At 41.2% G+C, this 17,200-nt stretch overlaps 1 protein-coding gene across 2 annotated transcripts in view; it reads right to left on the bottom strand.

The window, feature by feature from the left end:
- Positions 1-6: 6 nt before the first annotated feature.
- The window catches only part of MMEL1 (membrane metalloendopeptidase like 1), a 29,417-nt gene continuing 12,223 nt past the window's right edge, over positions 7-17,200 (bottom strand). For both annotated transcript variants that reach the window (XM_035903576.1, XM_009648113.2), the window contains exons 8-22: positions 15,260-15,394; positions 14,534-14,623; positions 14,131-14,267; positions 13,554-13,647; positions 13,190-13,318; positions 12,807-12,905; positions 11,996-12,079; positions 11,627-11,730; positions 8,824-8,882; positions 6,608-6,727; positions 5,379-5,512; positions 4,771-4,836; positions 2,513-2,608; positions 1,591-1,667; positions 7-1,167 (exon numbers count right to left, since the gene is read on the bottom strand). In XM_035903576.1, the coding sequence (XP_035759469.1) occupies positions 1,068-1,167; positions 1,591-1,667; positions 2,513-2,608; positions 4,771-4,836; positions 5,379-5,512; positions 6,608-6,727; positions 8,824-8,882; positions 11,627-11,730; positions 11,996-12,079; positions 12,807-12,905; positions 13,190-13,318; positions 13,554-13,647; positions 14,131-14,267; positions 14,534-14,623; positions 15,260-15,394 (1,524 nt within the window). In that variant the 3' untranslated portion in view covers positions 7-1,067. The remainder of the gene's footprint in view (positions 1,168-1,590; positions 1,668-2,512; positions 2,609-4,770; positions 4,837-5,378; positions 5,513-6,607; positions 6,728-8,823; positions 8,883-11,626; positions 11,731-11,995; positions 12,080-12,806; positions 12,906-13,189; positions 13,319-13,553; positions 13,648-14,130; positions 14,268-14,533; positions 14,624-15,259; positions 15,395-17,200) is intronic.

Raw genomic sequence — 17,200 nt, 5'->3', positions numbered from 1 at the left:
TGTTGGCAGTTTAAAATATTATCGTTATATTAGAATGCTTACTGAGGAAAGCCACCCAAAACTCTCTATAGGAAAAAGCTTGCTGAATTGGCTACTGTGATTTATTTTTTTTAATTAAAAATTAATACTTGTTACATTTTCAAATGTAAATACTGAAAAATAGCCTATGGCAAAATGAAAAGGCACAGGATTAAAAACAGCTTAATTGTTTCCATGGATACATGTTCACCATTTGGCAAGAAGTATTTTACACACTTTCTACAAGAATAAGCAGCATTTTAAATATATCTCTGAAGGGAGGGACCCTGTAATTTTAACCAAAACAACAGAATTTGTACTCCTAAAAATGGGATCTTTCTATCGAGCAATACCTTGCTGTAAGGTCACGGTACAGTTGTTCTTTGGAGCAGAGGAACTCAAGTGCAGTAGGAGAGTGCAGCTTTGCATTAAGTTAGCAGCCAACAGGCATCTTAACATACAGCTCACTTGGTAACAGATCAAGACAAATAGCAATCTCTTACAACAAAGCAGTAATCAAAGTGCAAGTATACAGACAGCACGAGAGTTTAAACTAGCTCTAACCTGAATTTGGGAGGAATGCACCAGAAACTGAATCAGAATACTGGAAACCAGTTCAGTGAAACGTCTCAAACAGGTTTGCCGAGTCTCAGAAGGCGTAGTCGTAAGACATATTAAAATTATTGTTCCTTTCTGAAAAATAGATATATAGTTGTATGTTGTTTTTCTGTTTTTATTTATTATTTAAGAATTAGTCTTTGTAACCCTGATGCGGTATCTTAGTAACAGTCAGGATGTCATTCGAAACAGTCGTTTCTGTTCTGGAACATGCTGTGGCTTTCAGCGCAGCCCACCGGTCACTGAGATACCTGTGTACTCCTCAGTGGGACTGGAGGAGCTCCAGTGCTGTAGTTCCCGCGATTCTCACTACAGTAGCTGCACCACTGGCCTTGGCTGTGACTGAGCGGGAGAACGGCAGGCACATCGTTGGCAAGAACTGTTCGTTGTGTCACCGGAGCACGTGTCGTTCTCACCGGTGCTCTTTTTGGTTACCACACTCTGCATTTCTCCGCAGGATGCATGGCTGTGCCTTTTTTACAGTGGAACACCTCTGAGAAGGCTTCGAAGTTCTGCAAAGAGCCCATCACCCTGAACAAAGAGAAGGAACTTATTTACAGGGATACAGCGCGTGGAGATTGTTGCTCTGGAAAACAGCAAGCCATCTCCGTGAAGCGATTTACAGCCTCATAACTCAATTACAGCCTCAGAATATGGAATACTTCATGCAAGAAAAATACAGCTAATATGAAATGCTAGAACAAAGAGAGCGCATGGTAACTGGGGTCTGGTCTGTTCTCTCTAGATTGGCAAATTTACCAGGCCAAGTAAAGGAATGGACTGGTCAGCAGTGTCCTACAAGCGCCGGGAGAAATTCTGGAAGTTAGTCTAGATTTATCTTGGCTGTTAGAATAGAGCTGCTAGCAATGATCCGCCCGCTCCATTTGCACTGTATTGGTGCAACGGGTTGAACCAAGTAAGTTATCGGTTAGTAAATCAGTTTGTAAAACCCACCTGTATTTCAGAGGGCTGTGCACATCCGTCTTTATTGACTGGCTAGCATATTCTGGTCTGTAGGAGCCACACCAAACCTAGACAAGGAGGATTAATCACTAGTGGGTCAGTATGAAAGGGAATTCACTGCTTTTCAGAGTTTTTCCTAGGAGCCATCCCGATTGGTTACAATATAGTTGGCGCACGTTTTGTAGAGGAGGCAGAATAGATACAATTATTTACTAATTAGTTTTTGTTTTATCAAGTTCTTGGATCAAGATCTGATGCTTTGGGGTAGATCTATTAGCTCTTGATTTCACCCGTGTTTCCTCAAACAGATGAGCTGAAGTCCGAGAGTCTGAGGCACAGCACTAAGTGTGTCGGCCTACTGTCAAATATTTGACCTACTGCTAAATATTGGTTACTCTAAGAATGTAAACATTGGGATTTTCTCATCCAGACTGAAGGGTGAATCTGAGTGATCTGAGTATGTGTTCCTATTTCGGGGCTGCTGGCTTGGTATTCCCCAGGCATTCATTTTTCTCCAGCACACGTTAAAAAATGGATGAAACCCCATCTGTGTGGAAAGCAAAAGGAGTTTTCTCGTAAACGTTAGTGGAACCAATATTTACATGAAATGGCAAGCTCTTGAAAGCTGTTCTTCCCCGTAAGTTGTTCCCCGATGCCTTTTTGTTGACAAAGGCCCTGTGTCTCTGTATCCTCACTTCAGCAGGTTTCAGTAGTGCCCTCAGAAATGTCACTGAAAACTCTTTCCTCACTAAACCATCTTTTTCACATCTGTCTTGAGGAGCTTTTGATGAATGCGGTCAATGGTCAATCACTGTCCCGAGTGGAGCTTGGGACTGATTTTCTCTTTAACCTTCCGGATCACCTCATTTGTACTTTCATGCAGCATGTAGTGGCTGTAGCCATGTGTTCTTACCTGGGCAAAGTTGAGGAAGAAAAGCTGTTTGTGGGACAGATTCAGTCCCGGCAACTTCGGCTCCTTCCCTTCCCGTTCCAGCCATTTTAAGTAGGCCTAGAAATGATCATAGCTTCAGTTCAGAGCAGCGGCAGGATGGCCTGTTCAGGCATGATGGCTATTTTGAATGTTATTCTGGGGTGAGAGATTTTAGTCACAATGTGTATGAACCCAACACGTCTTCCCTTCTGTATTTTTGTAGCTTTTATCTTTCTAATACAAACAGTACAGCTAGTTTTATGAAAAAGCTGTCAACAGAAGCACTCAGTGGATTTTTCTAGTAAAAAAAATCACTGCAAGAAGCGATGCGTGTTCCTTATGGAGTAACCTGGAGATCTATCCTGAATTTCTTCAGCAGGGTGGCACACACCGTTTTAGCAAAGGGTGTGCCACTACCCTGATGGACCATTAGGTTGCTGTTGTGTCTCAGCAAGCAAGCATGGCAAAGCGCGACTGCTAATTTCACGTTTAAATATAGGTGGTGATATATATTAAATGAATAATGCTACAGAGACTGAACGCCCATGACTGCAGTTTGAAGTGAAATCATCAGCTTCACATGACCTTTTCTGTAGGAATTTGTATCTGGAAGTGAAGTGTCAAGTCTTCTCCACAGTTCTATGGTGATGATTTTTATCTCTTCAGGTAACTGCTCATAAAATAGCAGATAATAACCTTGCTCAATGTTAAATCCATTACCTGTTATTGTTACACATTAATTGGCCAATTTTCTTTTTTTAGCTATATTGACACAATGGAGACAAGTTAATGTGTCCTCATGCTGGTTGATTTCAAACGTTATTTCATCACCTTATCCTCTTAGTGGCTGAGAGAGTCCCAAAGCACGCAAACCAGAAAAGGTAGAGCTGAGGGTAAAAATATGTTCAGCAGCACAGAACATCAGAGGATTGTGTGCAGGCAGTTTATGTCATACCATGCTACTCTTCCACATTTGGAATAGCTTTTAGAACGAAGTACATATTCACTTTAACGAAGTAATTAATTTTAATGATATCCCTCCGAGTCAGAATCGGCAGTTTAGATTTCTGAAAATTCAGGATATTCTTGTATCAACACCCTTAACTGCTGACACATTCAAAACACCAGAGAGAAGAAGTTTTACCATGACACCTGTTAGGATTATTCGTAGAAAAGAACATTCTGTGCTCACACCTGAGCTCGTTATGGAGAGAGCCTTTGTGCTGATAAATAGTGTGTTCCTATTCATAATGATGGTTTGTAAACCTGGAGGATTAAAGATAATGGGTTTCCCTGAATCTGGAAGGTGACTTCCCCAGTAGGGCAGGAGCAATACGGCGATACGCAATAGTGTTTGTGACAGATAAAACCATGCTGAACCACATAGGTTTTCAACCACAGCATGGAGGTGCCCTGACATATCAGTTGCGTTTCTCTTCTTCTGAAAATAACTGACCGGTTGAAGCAACTTTTTACCTTGGAAAGAGGCAGGCAGTTCTGAGATTATCAATGCCTGCATTTTTATTCCGCTTTTTAGCTGCGTGAAAAGTCAATTGGAGCAAGGTAGAAGGGACTTCTTTGTGTTATTTTCCTAAAGCTTATAAACGCATAAAGAAAGCAACAACAGGGGCTAGGCTTTTAGAGACAGATATGTTGGTAGATACAATCTGTGTCCCTCCTGGGAAAGAGACGGTATTTCCATCTATTCTTTTCATGTCCTACCTGACGTGTCACTTTTGAGATCAAAGATGAAAAGCATGAGAGAAATAAACTTGGAAAAAACCAGTTGCTCTGCTTCGTAAGATCACCAGACTGTGCTGCCAAGAAAGTAGCCGCCCTGTTGCCATGTGACAGACAAGCTGTTTGAAGCTGCAGCTGCCATTTTCAGAATTAAGGGCTTTTGAAAATGGAGGGTGGTTTACCTTTTTCCTAGCTAATACCGTGCCTATTTATAACGTTGCCCTTGTTTACCTGAGGCAGAAGCATGCAGCATCAAGCACTGTAGTACATCAAAGTATAGCTAGGAGAATTAGGTGGTCTTCTCCTGGGTGCAAGAATGCCAGCAATCCTACACTGTGATTGGGTCTATGGGGACATAAGCTTCTAGATATATAATAGAGGCTTTAAGTTGTTGATTATGGTAATAACATGTTAATTGTCAAATTTTTTTATGACAGAATAGGTAACCCCATTGCTGAATCTCAGGGGTAAAGTTAACTCCCGGCATATTTGGCAGTTACCTTATAAGCCTGTCGGACTCCTCCGTTATCTGCAATATTTTCTCCTAATGTGCTTATTCCGCTGACCTGGACAAGAATAATCAGTCATTTACTCTATAGCCAGTAACATTAGCAACCCTAAGAACCGCAAGCTGAAGTACAGTCATGCACCACAGGTGGACTGGAACAGAAGGAAGCAGTGACTTTGTGCTGGGGCAAAGAAAGGAGAGAATGAAAATTAAAAAATAATAGGGTAAAAGCTGTAGATTAGAATATAGAGACTAGATAAGAGTATAACATGAACAGAATACGGGCAGCTGGGCAGAACACGTGCTAGCAGGACTGGCAAAATACAGCAGCAAACACCAGATTACCCTCCCCCTTGCAAAAACCACCTCACAGGGGCTGGCAGCAAAAGCACACGTGAGCCCCGTTCACAACCCAATTGCACACAGATATTGCTGGTTTTCTAGGCTACACTTGTATCCCTAATTTACAAGAAACAGCCCTTGTATCTTTTTTCCAGAATGATTACCCTGTAGTATGTGGGGTTTTATGCTCGTCATATAAATATTTTGTGCTTTTCTGTACAAAAAGCCAGTGGTGTGGAAGTGGTTGGGTTTACTTACATTTTGCCCTCCAGCCAGCTCCCACGTGTAGTTCCCATATTGGTAAACCATGCAGCGAGACTGCTCCTTGAAATGCATAGCTGAGAAATTGCTCCACCAGTCAAACATATTTCCATCTTTATCAAAATTCCGACCTGTATGAAAATCCAAGAAAAGAAGAGAAGTTTTGAGTGAGAGTATGTTAGAACAACCGTTCTCCCAGTGCAGCACCTGCTCCTTTTAATGCTGGAGCTGCACTTCCTCCCCTCTTTCCTCCTTTGATTTAGATGGTCTGTGCTACAGAGATTTATCAGAAATGTTTTTGGTTGATTCTCCTGTGTCACAAGGGGATGAACAAGATCAGTTGCGGTCCTTTAATCTCCATTCTCTCTTATTCCGTGATTTCCTGTTCAGTCAGCGGCCCTGACTTCAGTTTTAGCACTAAGGCCTGGTTTTATTTCAAATTGGATTACGCAGCGATCATGTAACAAAACTTACCACCACCTTTGAGGTGTCTAAGGTGCTTAGTCTGTGTGTCCAGGTGACTGAACTGAGGTTCATAGGGAACTAATGACTGCCACAGCAGGAGAAAGCTGGAATTGCAGTTCTGGTGTTTGTGTTCTCAGCGCTCTGGCTAGAGCACGCTTTTTGTTTGCTATGGATCTAGAGTTCTGAAGCTGTATTGTGTGCTTATGTGTAATCTGCACAAGCTTAATTAACATTAAAAAAACACATTGAAAAAAACCCCATATATAAGAAATTACTGGCTGACAGTATCAGCAGTGAGTTTTTGCCCAAAACTATTTTACGTAGCCTTCTAGAAAGATAAGAAAGTCAATTTATTTCAAACGTTCATGTTGGAATAAAAAGTCTCCTGTGATTTCAAGACACTACTGACAGCTCTTCTATCCCGAGAACGTAGTTCACAGATTTCATTTCACTTTAGCAGCCTTGCATTGTATTTCCAATCTGGCAATGCTGTAAAAGCATTGTAAAAACAGCTTTTCCTGAGAATGGTCATTGACTCAATTTATTTTTAACATCTTCTTACTTCTTGTGTCACCTGCTTCGTTCATGAGCCACTCACTGCAAAACGTTCAACAGAATGTTAATAGCGTGCCTGTGTCGCTCCCAGATAGCGGCTTCGCGGGTATGTGATCGTGTGTGCGCGGATACTTCGCTCGCGGCAGCGTGTCACTTTGATTTCTTACAGTGCAATGAGTGCAGCTGAAAGAACAATATTTTCTCACCGTTGTCATCAAACCCATGAGTAATTTCATGGCCAATAACCATCCCGATCCCACCGAAGTTCAGGGCTTGCGGTTGGTGTTTGCTGAAGAAGGGGGGCTGTAGAATCCCGGCAGGAAAAACTGCAAAGAGGGGGAGAGAGAGGGCGAGACTGTAAGGTAGCTTTATTTTTGCATACTTTGCAGACAGATTGTTTGCTTGGTTTAAGGATCAGTAAGGAACATGAAATATAAAATGATTAGTAACAACATCATGCCTCCTCATGTGAAATTGTTTCTCTTGATAAATGGAAAATGACAAGTTAATAAAGGTTTAATTTAGCACATCTGCAACTACAATATCTCCTTGTTTGAGAGCCAGGCATCATTTACATTTCAACTTTAGCCTGATTTGGTCTATAATGGATGCTGCAGTAAGTGCAGAACAAAATGTTTACGAACTATCTTCTGGAGGTAAGTACTGTTTGTGGTTTAGAGCCATTTTATAGGGGAACGAAGGGATGTTTTATTGCTTTATTTTTGTTAAGGAAAGGTTGGTAATCATATGCTGATTACCAGCAGCACTTGGTGTGTAAAACATGCACGGTAGTAATTCCTACAGACTGCCAAGTGCACTTGGATGCCAGTCTGGGGTGGGGGGGAGCAGCAGGTCTGTCCTTCAGTCTACTGGAAAAGCCTTCTATAGAATCAATGGGATGTAGTCTTCATCCCACGTATGTAAGATGAAAAGCATGTGCACTTCTAGAGGAATTGAGACTGCAAGCAATTCATTCTAATAAGATAATTTCTAATAAGTAAGTTATTGAAATTATATAGCAAATTTTTCATTTAGAGACAAAAATATTTTTTGACTATATAGAAGGTTTTTTCCATACAGTTTTGGGGAAAAATGTATGACAGACTGCACTAAGACAGAAGCAGAAAACTGAAAGCAGTGTGGGAAATTCTTTTCTTCAAACTAGAGACAGGAAGAAACAGGATTTAACTGACATCTACACTATTGTGGGTAGCTATGCTTGGATTTTTGCCTTGTATATTCATCTTCAAGTGGTTTAAAACAGTTACTTCCATATTACTTTTAAGGGCAAAGTTGTAGAGGAACCAGTCATCTTTAAGACCTGAGTTCCCTGCCTGGAAAGCTGGCTCACAGCTGACTATGATCAGCATAAAACCATGGTGGATAATTATGGAGCCTGAGCTCCACTACAAGTAGAGCTCCAAGATTATACCTGCTAGCAAGCTAAAGGAGGACCTGGCTGTACCTGGTGGAGGACTGGTTGTAGCTTTTACTGTACCTACAGTATGAAGGTAAGTGGAAGCTACACAAATGGAAAACAGCTCTTTCTGATGAGGCCAGAGGACTAAATTATGAGGACTTTGGATGTTTCTGCTTTTAGCAATTATCTAAGTTTTCCCTTGTGGCTGTTGGTTGGGTTGTTTTTGTGAGCAGGGTACAGTTGCTGTCTGTTCTGAAAAAGGCATGGATTTTTCCTCTTAGGGTATTGGGCAGTACTTGGATCGTAGATCTTCTTGGCAGTCTGGGAATTTGGATAAGCACTACTTAGTAGGAATTATTTGGTTCCTCTCCTGTTTGTGGTACTCAGAATCCAGCAAAGATTCTACAGCATCTGTAGGCTTAACCTGAACTTGTGGCTGGCTTGGAGATCGGGGAGCATGGGGAGCCAGACAGGTTGACTGTGTCTTAGGTCTGAAGATCTTCTCTGCTAAGAACAAGAAAGGTCAGCCAAGCAACTCTGCAAAAAGTTGTGGCTCTGTAACATTCTGTAAGCAGAGGCTGGTTTCTTTAGTCTGGTATGCCTCTTATCAATATGACTTCAGCACCATCTGTACAGAGAGTGAGCTGGAGAGCTGCCCATATGTTTATCGGGAATGTGGAAACATGAGTACAGACAGCCCAGAACACACTGCGAGCATTCTCTGGTCTCTGAAGCTGGCGCTCGTGTAGCAGCAGTTACTGTCTCAGGCTTTCAAACATAAGGCTGTTCCAGTATATAAACTGTGCCTGCCAAGTGTGTATGTGTGGGAGACGAATATTCATCAACAAAGCAACTGCTTGAAAAGAACAGCCTGTCTACCTTGCCCAGAATTTCTGTAAGGGCACAGGCAGGTTTCCCTCTGGATAGCAGGCTTGCACACTTGTGGTGCAAAAAAATGATTAACTGGTTCCATGCAGCTGTTTAAAACTGTTGTAAACCTACCTATCTGGTTCCGGTTGGGGGAATAGAATGCATTGACCACTGCAGCTCCGATTATCCATCTAAAACCAAATGTTGCACACAAAGTTAGTAATGATTTTTTTTTTTAGACATTCTTTTTATTAAATTATTATTGTTAAAAAATGCAGTCTGTGTATAAGGAAAGGATTGAGGTAGGGAAGAAGGGTGCCATTGAACACAGCTGTAAAGAAATACCAATACCAGGAAATAACTGGTGTCTCGTTTACGGGCACCTTTCATCCAAAACAATGCTAAGTTAAAGTGAGAAATGCTTTTGCTCTTGAATGTTCAACAGCCACACTGGGGTGGAATGTGGTAACTGTTTACCAGCTCATCTTAACACTATCTGAGCTTGAGAAGAAACTAATAGCTTACATTCAAAAGAAAATAAGCATTTAGAGGATGCTTTGAGCAGCAGAAGGCAGTTGCTCATATTGGAAGTTAAGACTAAACTTTGAAAAATTAAAACTGAATAATCACAGGTATATAAATGTCTGCATTTGGAGTGCAGTATTTTGTAGATAATGAGTGTTAACTTTGAGAAGCAATTTTTAAGTAGGCTACTTCTGGAAGCTCTCTCCAATAGCTTGATAATTTTTTATTCCTTGTATTTCTCTTTCTCCTCTTCTACCTCTGGTGCGCACTTCCAGTCGCCCTGCTCTAATGAACCACGCAATAACAGCCTGAAGCCATGGACTCATGATAAGTATTCAGCAGCATCAGCCCAAGATATTCTTCTTCCCACATGTCTTGTCCTTACAGCATCTGGTGATGCCCTAGTTGCTGTATCTGCTGTTACTTTGACATGACTGCTTGTGGCCTGCGCTGGAATGGAATCAAATTTCTGGCTTAAGAAATGAAGCACAAGTCTGTATCTTCCAGTTTTCAAGAAGCTGGTTGTTCTGGACTAACAGAATAGAGATGACTGCTCACTGCAGCCTGGGAACAGGGATATGTGGTAGAAATGGGTTGTGCTGATATTGCCACCAGCCTGTGTGTAACACATGCATAGAGAGGGAGTAGGAATCTGTTCCTGAATTTGAGGGGCTACTTCAGAATTTTTCAAAACAGTTTTGCTCTGAAGGCTAGCCTGTTGTGAAAATGCATTCTTGGTCCATAAGCTTCTCCTTGGCATGCCTGACATGAAATGTTTGTAGCTGGCCAGGTAGCCTGTAATAACTAACCACCCCTGCCGAGGAGGCTATGGTTACGAACAATGGCTAATTTTCTTATTTGCAATGATTATAACTAATATTGCTGACACAAGTAGCTATACTCTCCTTCAGTTTAATTAAACAGTGATCTAGAGTGATAAGTGGTTTTATGTTTCCTTGGGGAACCCCTTCAAGCCACTGGAGAGGCATCACAGTGGATTAAGAACACCAATGCTGCACAAGAATTTTCGCTATGAAGAGCACCATGACTGATGCCTCAAGAAATGAGGAAACTGAAAAAACGCTCTATTATTTAGCTGACTGATCAGAAAACTCCCTTGGTGAATTATGCATCAGTAATTCATTGGAGGTTTCTAAGTGCCTGCACTGTGTGCTTAAAACCACCTCACAGGAAAAGGGATAGAAAAAATGAATAGGCTTTGCAACAATTAATTTGTCTAATGCTTCCCTTTGGAGAGTTTTGGTTTGCTTGCTTATTAATAACTTTGTTATTTTACATTTTGTGAAGAGGTGTTTGAAATTCTTATTGGAATCTACTTTCCTTTGTCTCAAGGCATTCTCTTCCAGCATCACACAGCCTGGAAGCCTACTAGTGAACAACACATCAAGTTGGTATTACTTCCTTACTCCTGCCTTCTGTTACAGCGCATGTGTCACTAATGTATTCAGCAGTAGCTTTGCCAGACAGCTTCCCAAGCTGGACACCTCCAACACAGCTAACCGGACTATTAAAAGTTCAGATTGGCTAGCTCATAGCTCTGGAAATGGGGTCATATTCCAAGGCACTTGATGCTGAACATGCAAGCCAGGGCTTCAGGGGTGTATCCATGTCATGGACTTGGCAGGAGCTCAGCTGCACTTGAAGGACTGGAGGGGCTGTCCTGGTGATGCTGTGCAGTAATGCTTCTTCCTGGTTAGTGATGCCAACTGCTCCACCTTGGGGCTGTTAGTAACAACCATGAACATGCTACTTTTGACTGGTTTAGGACTAGCACTAGCTGAATATTTGCCTAAGGGTAGAGAACTGTGAGGTAACAGCTAGGGCAATACAGGCCAAGACCTGAGACTTACTCGGGATGCATTCATGGAGTCAAAGAAGGGATCGTGAAGCAGCCAAACCTGCACCTATGCCAGGCACTTCCTGAAAAATACATTTATACTTTACTAGGTGCAGTGTGAAGTAATCAGCTGGAAATGGACATAAATTAGAGCTGGTGCTCAGCTTCCCCGAGATTGGGCATATTTCCAACAGAATTCTGGCCAGAATATTTTAAGCTTTTTCTCCCCTGATCATAAATTTTTAGAAGTCCCATGATACTGCGTATCTCCTCTCCTCCTCGCTGAGTTGTCAGAAAGATCTGTCGCTGTTTTGTGTTACGTAGCTTCAATGTAGTATCTGAATGTGAAGGATATGAAGGATTAGAGAGATTCCAAGAGAACTGGGTGAATTCCTACCACAAGAGGCAACGAACTACTTGTCTAATTCCAGGAAATAACTTGGAAGATCTTGGACTTAAGCATTCTTGGCTATCCACAGCATGTGACTTAAACACGATAACCATTGTTTCAGAATTTAGGTTGTGCCTGTAGCATGCAGTCTGGAAACTTACATATCTTGGTCAACCCTCTCTCGGAGTTTTTTCAAGCTCTTTTGGGCTCCAGCTCTCAGGTTTTCCAGAATGTTTTCAAAGTAATTGTGTTCACTGAAGTTTAACTAAAGAAACAGATAAACAAGTATATTAGTAAGCTGTGCAGAAAGAGGAATTCCTCATGCCACTGGATGTATCTTCTAAAAAAATGTTTTGATTGCAAGGTATCACTTAATTATTAGCTTTTTGCATGCATTTATAAAATGTTCAACACAATCAAGTTCGTATGCTGTCCAGTCACTCGGAAATGACAGTTGCACGGGTGTAAGTATCCCAAGTGGCAAGAAAATAAGTGTAGGCTTTATACTGAGGTATGCAGAGCGTACTTACGTTGGCATATTCCTGATCTAGTTTGTCATTCTGATCTTCCAAAATATAATCTGGATAGCCAATTTGTTCTTTAATTGCCATTGCCTAGAATAAGAGAGTTTAATGTTTCCTCTGAATTGTGGGTTTTTTTGTTTTTCTTTAAAGTTTCAATGCATGTAACAGTTCAAATTCTTTATTGCTATTGTCTACCTCTTTGTGACAAATGATGCAAATATTTAAAAGACCTTGTTCAAATGCACTCGATTGCCTAATGAGACTTTTTTTTAATATGAAACAAAGTTTTTTCCCCTCATCTCTTGGTGTCCAGCCACTATGGTAGACTTGCAGACCCTGCAGCACCATCTGACAGGGATTGGGCTTAACCCTCATTTAGTACTTTTTTTTTTTTTTTTTTTTTTTTTTTTCCCCCCTTGCTATTGGAACAGTGCTGATGGTCCTATTTTTTTTTTTTTTTTTTTTTTTTCCCCCTTGCTATTGGAACAGTGCTGATGGTCCTGAAGTCAATGAAAAGTTTGAAAAGTTTTTTCTGGGGGGACTGCATAGTATTCAGTTGTCATTCTCATTGGTGCCTTGGGTGCCATCTTCTCTCCTCAGTTATTACATGGTTCACAAGACTCATTAAAGGAAATAAAAACATATATGAGCTAACAAAGGATTAAGAAGAAAAGGACAATGTAATAGGATAATGAATAACAGGATAGTGAAGATCAAAGTTTTTTCCTCCTATAGAGGAACGGGGAATAGCGATGCTACAAAATTCTAAAGATTTCATATTCATGACAGAATACTGAAGTTCCTTATTATCTCTGACCTTCTCACGAGCCTTCTCTTTAGATGCCTCATCCATCCACTGTAACTCATCTAAAGTCTCAATGAACACTTCACGAATCTTATCTATTAAATCTCGGACCTAAAAGAGAGGCAGTAAGAAGTTAATCATTTACGTGCTATTTTTCCCAGGCACAGCTAAGGAGGGGTGAAAAGCTTCCTACTGAAAGGTGATGTCCCCAAATTCTGTGCTCTAAAACATGGCACTGGGCACTTAAAAGAGCATCACAAATGAGTTCTTGTGCCTTCTGACTCTTGGCTGATTGATGTCTTTAACAGACAAAATAGGCTGGGAGGTCAGATGGAGGGGAAATGGGCACGGTAGACATAGTGGATGTACAGTAGTATGAAGGGTAAACTACATACCATCCTCTTGCTCTCACCAGCAAATGTCTCCCTGACGTACATCGCTCCCACTGCATTCTCCATGTTATTGTTGACGTAACTCACGCACTCCCTCCAGCGGGCTTCTTCCAGTGTTGTCCCATAAAGTGCCTGCAACACAAAGCACCACAGGATTAATTCTGCCTACGCATCTCTTTTCTAAATCATTGCCTAAAGAGGACATTAACCTAAGGCAAACGTTTCCATTGTTGTGATTGCTGTTCTTGGATTTCTTTGGGGATTACGTGACATAATAATGTCACTGTATTGACAAGGTTGGTGTGGTGACTGTGGGACGCTGTTCCAGTACTACGCTCTATGGCCTCTTTAGGAAGAGAGGAAATACCTTCCTGTAGCTGGCCCGAGCATCCTTGAAACGCCGACTCAAGCTGCTGACTCGATCGATTACCAGTCGCCAAATGAGGTAGTTCTGGATGGTGCTGTGTGGGAAAGCAAAGCTGGGTTTAATCCCCTGTAAAAAGAAATGCTAGTGCAGACAGTCAGAGGGGGATCTTAATTTTGAATGGAGATGATAAAACAACTGATTGCTGCCAGTCATCAGTTTTATAGCATCTACAGGTGACCGTTCTTATTTAACAGGCAGTCTAACTGTCCAGACTGAGGACTTTACTACCATGCCTGTTCAGGGATTAATTTATTATTTTTTTTCCCCTTCTGGAGTGTAACAAGAGCTAAGCCTGTGACGCTTTTTCTTCCTATTTAATCTTTCCTAAGCAAGTGAGCAGGCGAGACACCTAGTACCACAGACCTTTAGGACCCTAGAAGACAATATCGCATTTTACAGTGAAGTGGTGTCACTTTTTCTCAGAGACGCTCTGGCAGAACTATCAAGTGGGGCCAATAACTTACATTTCCACAAGACTTCCATAACATTTGTCTTAGATATTCCCCCATTTCTTTACCTTGCTGAGTACTTTGAGATAATTGCTTTCAGCTCTTGCAGATAGGGCATGCCATATACAACCACCTCTTCTTCTGGGTCAACCTGAACACTTACTGAAGACATGACACCTTGGATGAAGAAGGTCCAATTAAATTCCTAGGCAGACAGAAAGATGTATACCAATTCCAGGTGTTTTAAGTGCCTTAATAACTGTCTGGACTTCGTACAGTCTATGGGATTGAATGTAGTTGTAGTGTTGTTCAGTAGAAAAATGCTTTTTAAGAGACTCTGAAGACAAGATTAAGAATGGGAATGATTTTATACCTCTCTTATTACATCATTGATAAATTCACAAAGCCATTTCCAGTTGGCATGGTAAGAATAGGAGGCTGAAAGTATTAGACTGCTCTTTAAACACTTACGTTCAATGCAAACTTTTCCTGTAGCTCTTTTAAGGTCATTTTGTTGTACAACAAGGTTACATCATGCCTTTCTTCTGCTGGGGTAGTTGCCTGAAGACATTCACAAGGTTATTACTAGAATCAACTGACACAAGCATCAATGGCTGAAAAGGCATGCATGAACATACACATACTCAAATAATATGCAAATAAAACAATTTATTTCTTTGGGAAAAAAGCTCATTTGATGGTGTCCAGTGCTGCTTTTTAAATTCCAGTACAGGAACTCAGCCCCCCAATTCAATAATATTTCAGTAATATGTGGAGCCAAGTGGTTCCCTCTATCCTCTTTAGAGTGGAAGACTAAGCGTTGGGTTTGGTGTGGGGTTTTGGGGGGTTTTTTTGGGTGCTATAGACTTCTAAGGATGCAAGGGAGCTAGTCCTGATGTTATCATAGTGTACATTTAGCAGAAGATAGATTATCTTGCTTTAGGAGACTTCCAAAAATAAGCATGGCTAGGGCTAGAGCAGACACAGCAGCCGTGTACAGAGTAGACATAATTACGCACACAGAGGCTCTGATTTCTGGGCTGCTCACGGCACAAGTTGTCTTCCTTCTGCTTTCTTCTACGCCATGGGTTTTCTGCTGTGTTGAAAACTGCTGTGCAAAAGAGCAAGAGACTCTTCCCCCTCACCCTTCCCCCCCGCCCCGCAACATCCTGAGAAGTTCTTAGTTTCTGTACTCACATTTGCAATCTCTGTTTCAAGCTCCATAACCTTTGCCATTTCCTCTTGGACAAAGGAATCATCTTTAGACATGTTCTTGTCTTCACGGATCATTTTGGCAATGGTGATCATGAACTGCAGGTAAGCTTCTCTTACCTGCACACAAGAAGCAGAATGTGTGTGTAGCACTGTGAAGAAAAGGTTTGCTGTCCACAACTTCTCATTCCACAAACTATTCTTTCTGTTATTTTAGCTTTACAGTGTGCTGTGAAGAAGTTTGGCTCGGGATCACAGCCTCTGCCCTTGTTTCCAATGCAATCTTCCCCACTCCATTTTTCTCTCTCTCTCTTTTTTTTTTTTTTTTTTTTTTTTTTTTTTTTGTTTTTTCCCCCCCCCTACTGTAATAGATACTACTGCAATACCTCACAGTGCAGTTGCCAGTCTCAAAATACATGGTGAAAGCAATGCTTTCACCTTCCCTGTGCCGGTGTTCTGGATTAGAATTACTACTTGAGCAAAGAGAAAGCTCTGTGCTTTGAGTTACACTATGGGAATAGTGATCCCTACTAGCCAAAATACCAGTGTAAACATGGAAGGTTTAAGTTCTGTGAAAGTAATACCATAAGTCTTGTAAACTCTCTGCTTTTACTGTCTGAAAGAAAAGTTGTGTCTCGGATGGTTCCCGGTGATACCTTTGCTTTATTTCTCATAGGAGGGCATGACTCTGATCTGTGCCTCCGAACAGACCTTGAAAAGATATTTGGCTGCTGAAGGAGTTCTGATCTCTGATGCAGGAAAGCTTAATGCTACCTATTCTTGCATACTTCTCTTCCTCCATAGACCTTGGAAACCAGATAAATACAGTAACTGTTGTGAAATTGAGTCTGGGCACTTACATGATGATGATTTGTGTTTTTAAGCTGAATACCGAGGCATTAATCAGGCCAGACTCCCACAGGCCTCAGTATGAGTTTTGCCAAAAGATGCTGGACTAAGCACAGGGGGAGTTTGGGTCATCAGAGTTTGGTTCATTGTCTGTGGGAAGCGAGCTGTTAAATGGCAAATAAAAAGGGGTTGTGTCTCCTCCTTATTCATTAAGATTAAAACCACAGCCTTAGCCCTTCTTCTTTATAGCTTCAAATTAAAACTGTATTAAGCAGGGCTAGTTTTCTTTTGCTAATTTAGTATTGTCTATGTACTGTACCTGATTTTTCTACCTCCTACAAGTCAATCTAAGTCTGACTTTCATGCAACGATGCATAAACATCCCTCTTTTCTACTGTAACTGTTGCTGTATAGGTGAAACTTGCAGAACAGAATCCTAGTTCCAGCAGCTCTCTGCAGATCCCAACACAACTATGTGCAGATTGCTTTGTATCATGAGATGGATAATAGAAAGTGGCAGTTCATAAAGGTGTCCAGAAGGTGTAGAAACAATCTCTTAAAAACTTCACAGGACTACATACTAGGCTATATCATATATGAGAATATATCTGGATAAGTTGAACTAAGAAGAAAACTGGTCTCACTGATGGTTTCATCTGCCTTCATAACCACTAGACAAAAGAGTCTAAAATGCTGATTATTGTCTCTCTGTATTCCCTTCCATTCGTGTTAGGAAAATTAGTTTGATGCTAGGCTGCAAATAGTCTTTGTTGGTATGACATAATTGACGGGGGGAAAAAAAAAGTACTAAAGCAGTATTTTCACCTTGGAAACTGATAAACTATCTGGCTATGTTTGCACCGGCTTTTTATGTATTTACAGAAACCCTCACGTTTTTGCTCTGAGCATTGGCAGAGAAAAGCAGCTAGAAAACAGTCTCACAGTTTTCATGTAATTTTGGGGAAAGGGGGGGAATAAGTGGCAGCAGATTCTTACTAGCTGAGTATCTGCTCCGTTGATATAGATTTTGCTGCTCCATGAAAAACACTTATTTATTTTTAACTTTTTTCCCCCTGA

The sequence above is a fragment of the Egretta garzetta genome, unplaced genomic scaffold (genome assembly GCF_000687185.1).
Source record: "Egretta garzetta isolate BGI_Z169 unplaced genomic scaffold, ASM68718v1 scaffold61, whole genome shotgun sequence".
Lineage (NCBI taxonomy): Eukaryota > Metazoa > Chordata > Aves > Pelecaniformes > Ardeidae > Egretta > Egretta garzetta.
Note: the sequence above shows the minus strand (reverse complement) of the source record. Positions and strands in the feature narration are given on the sequence as shown.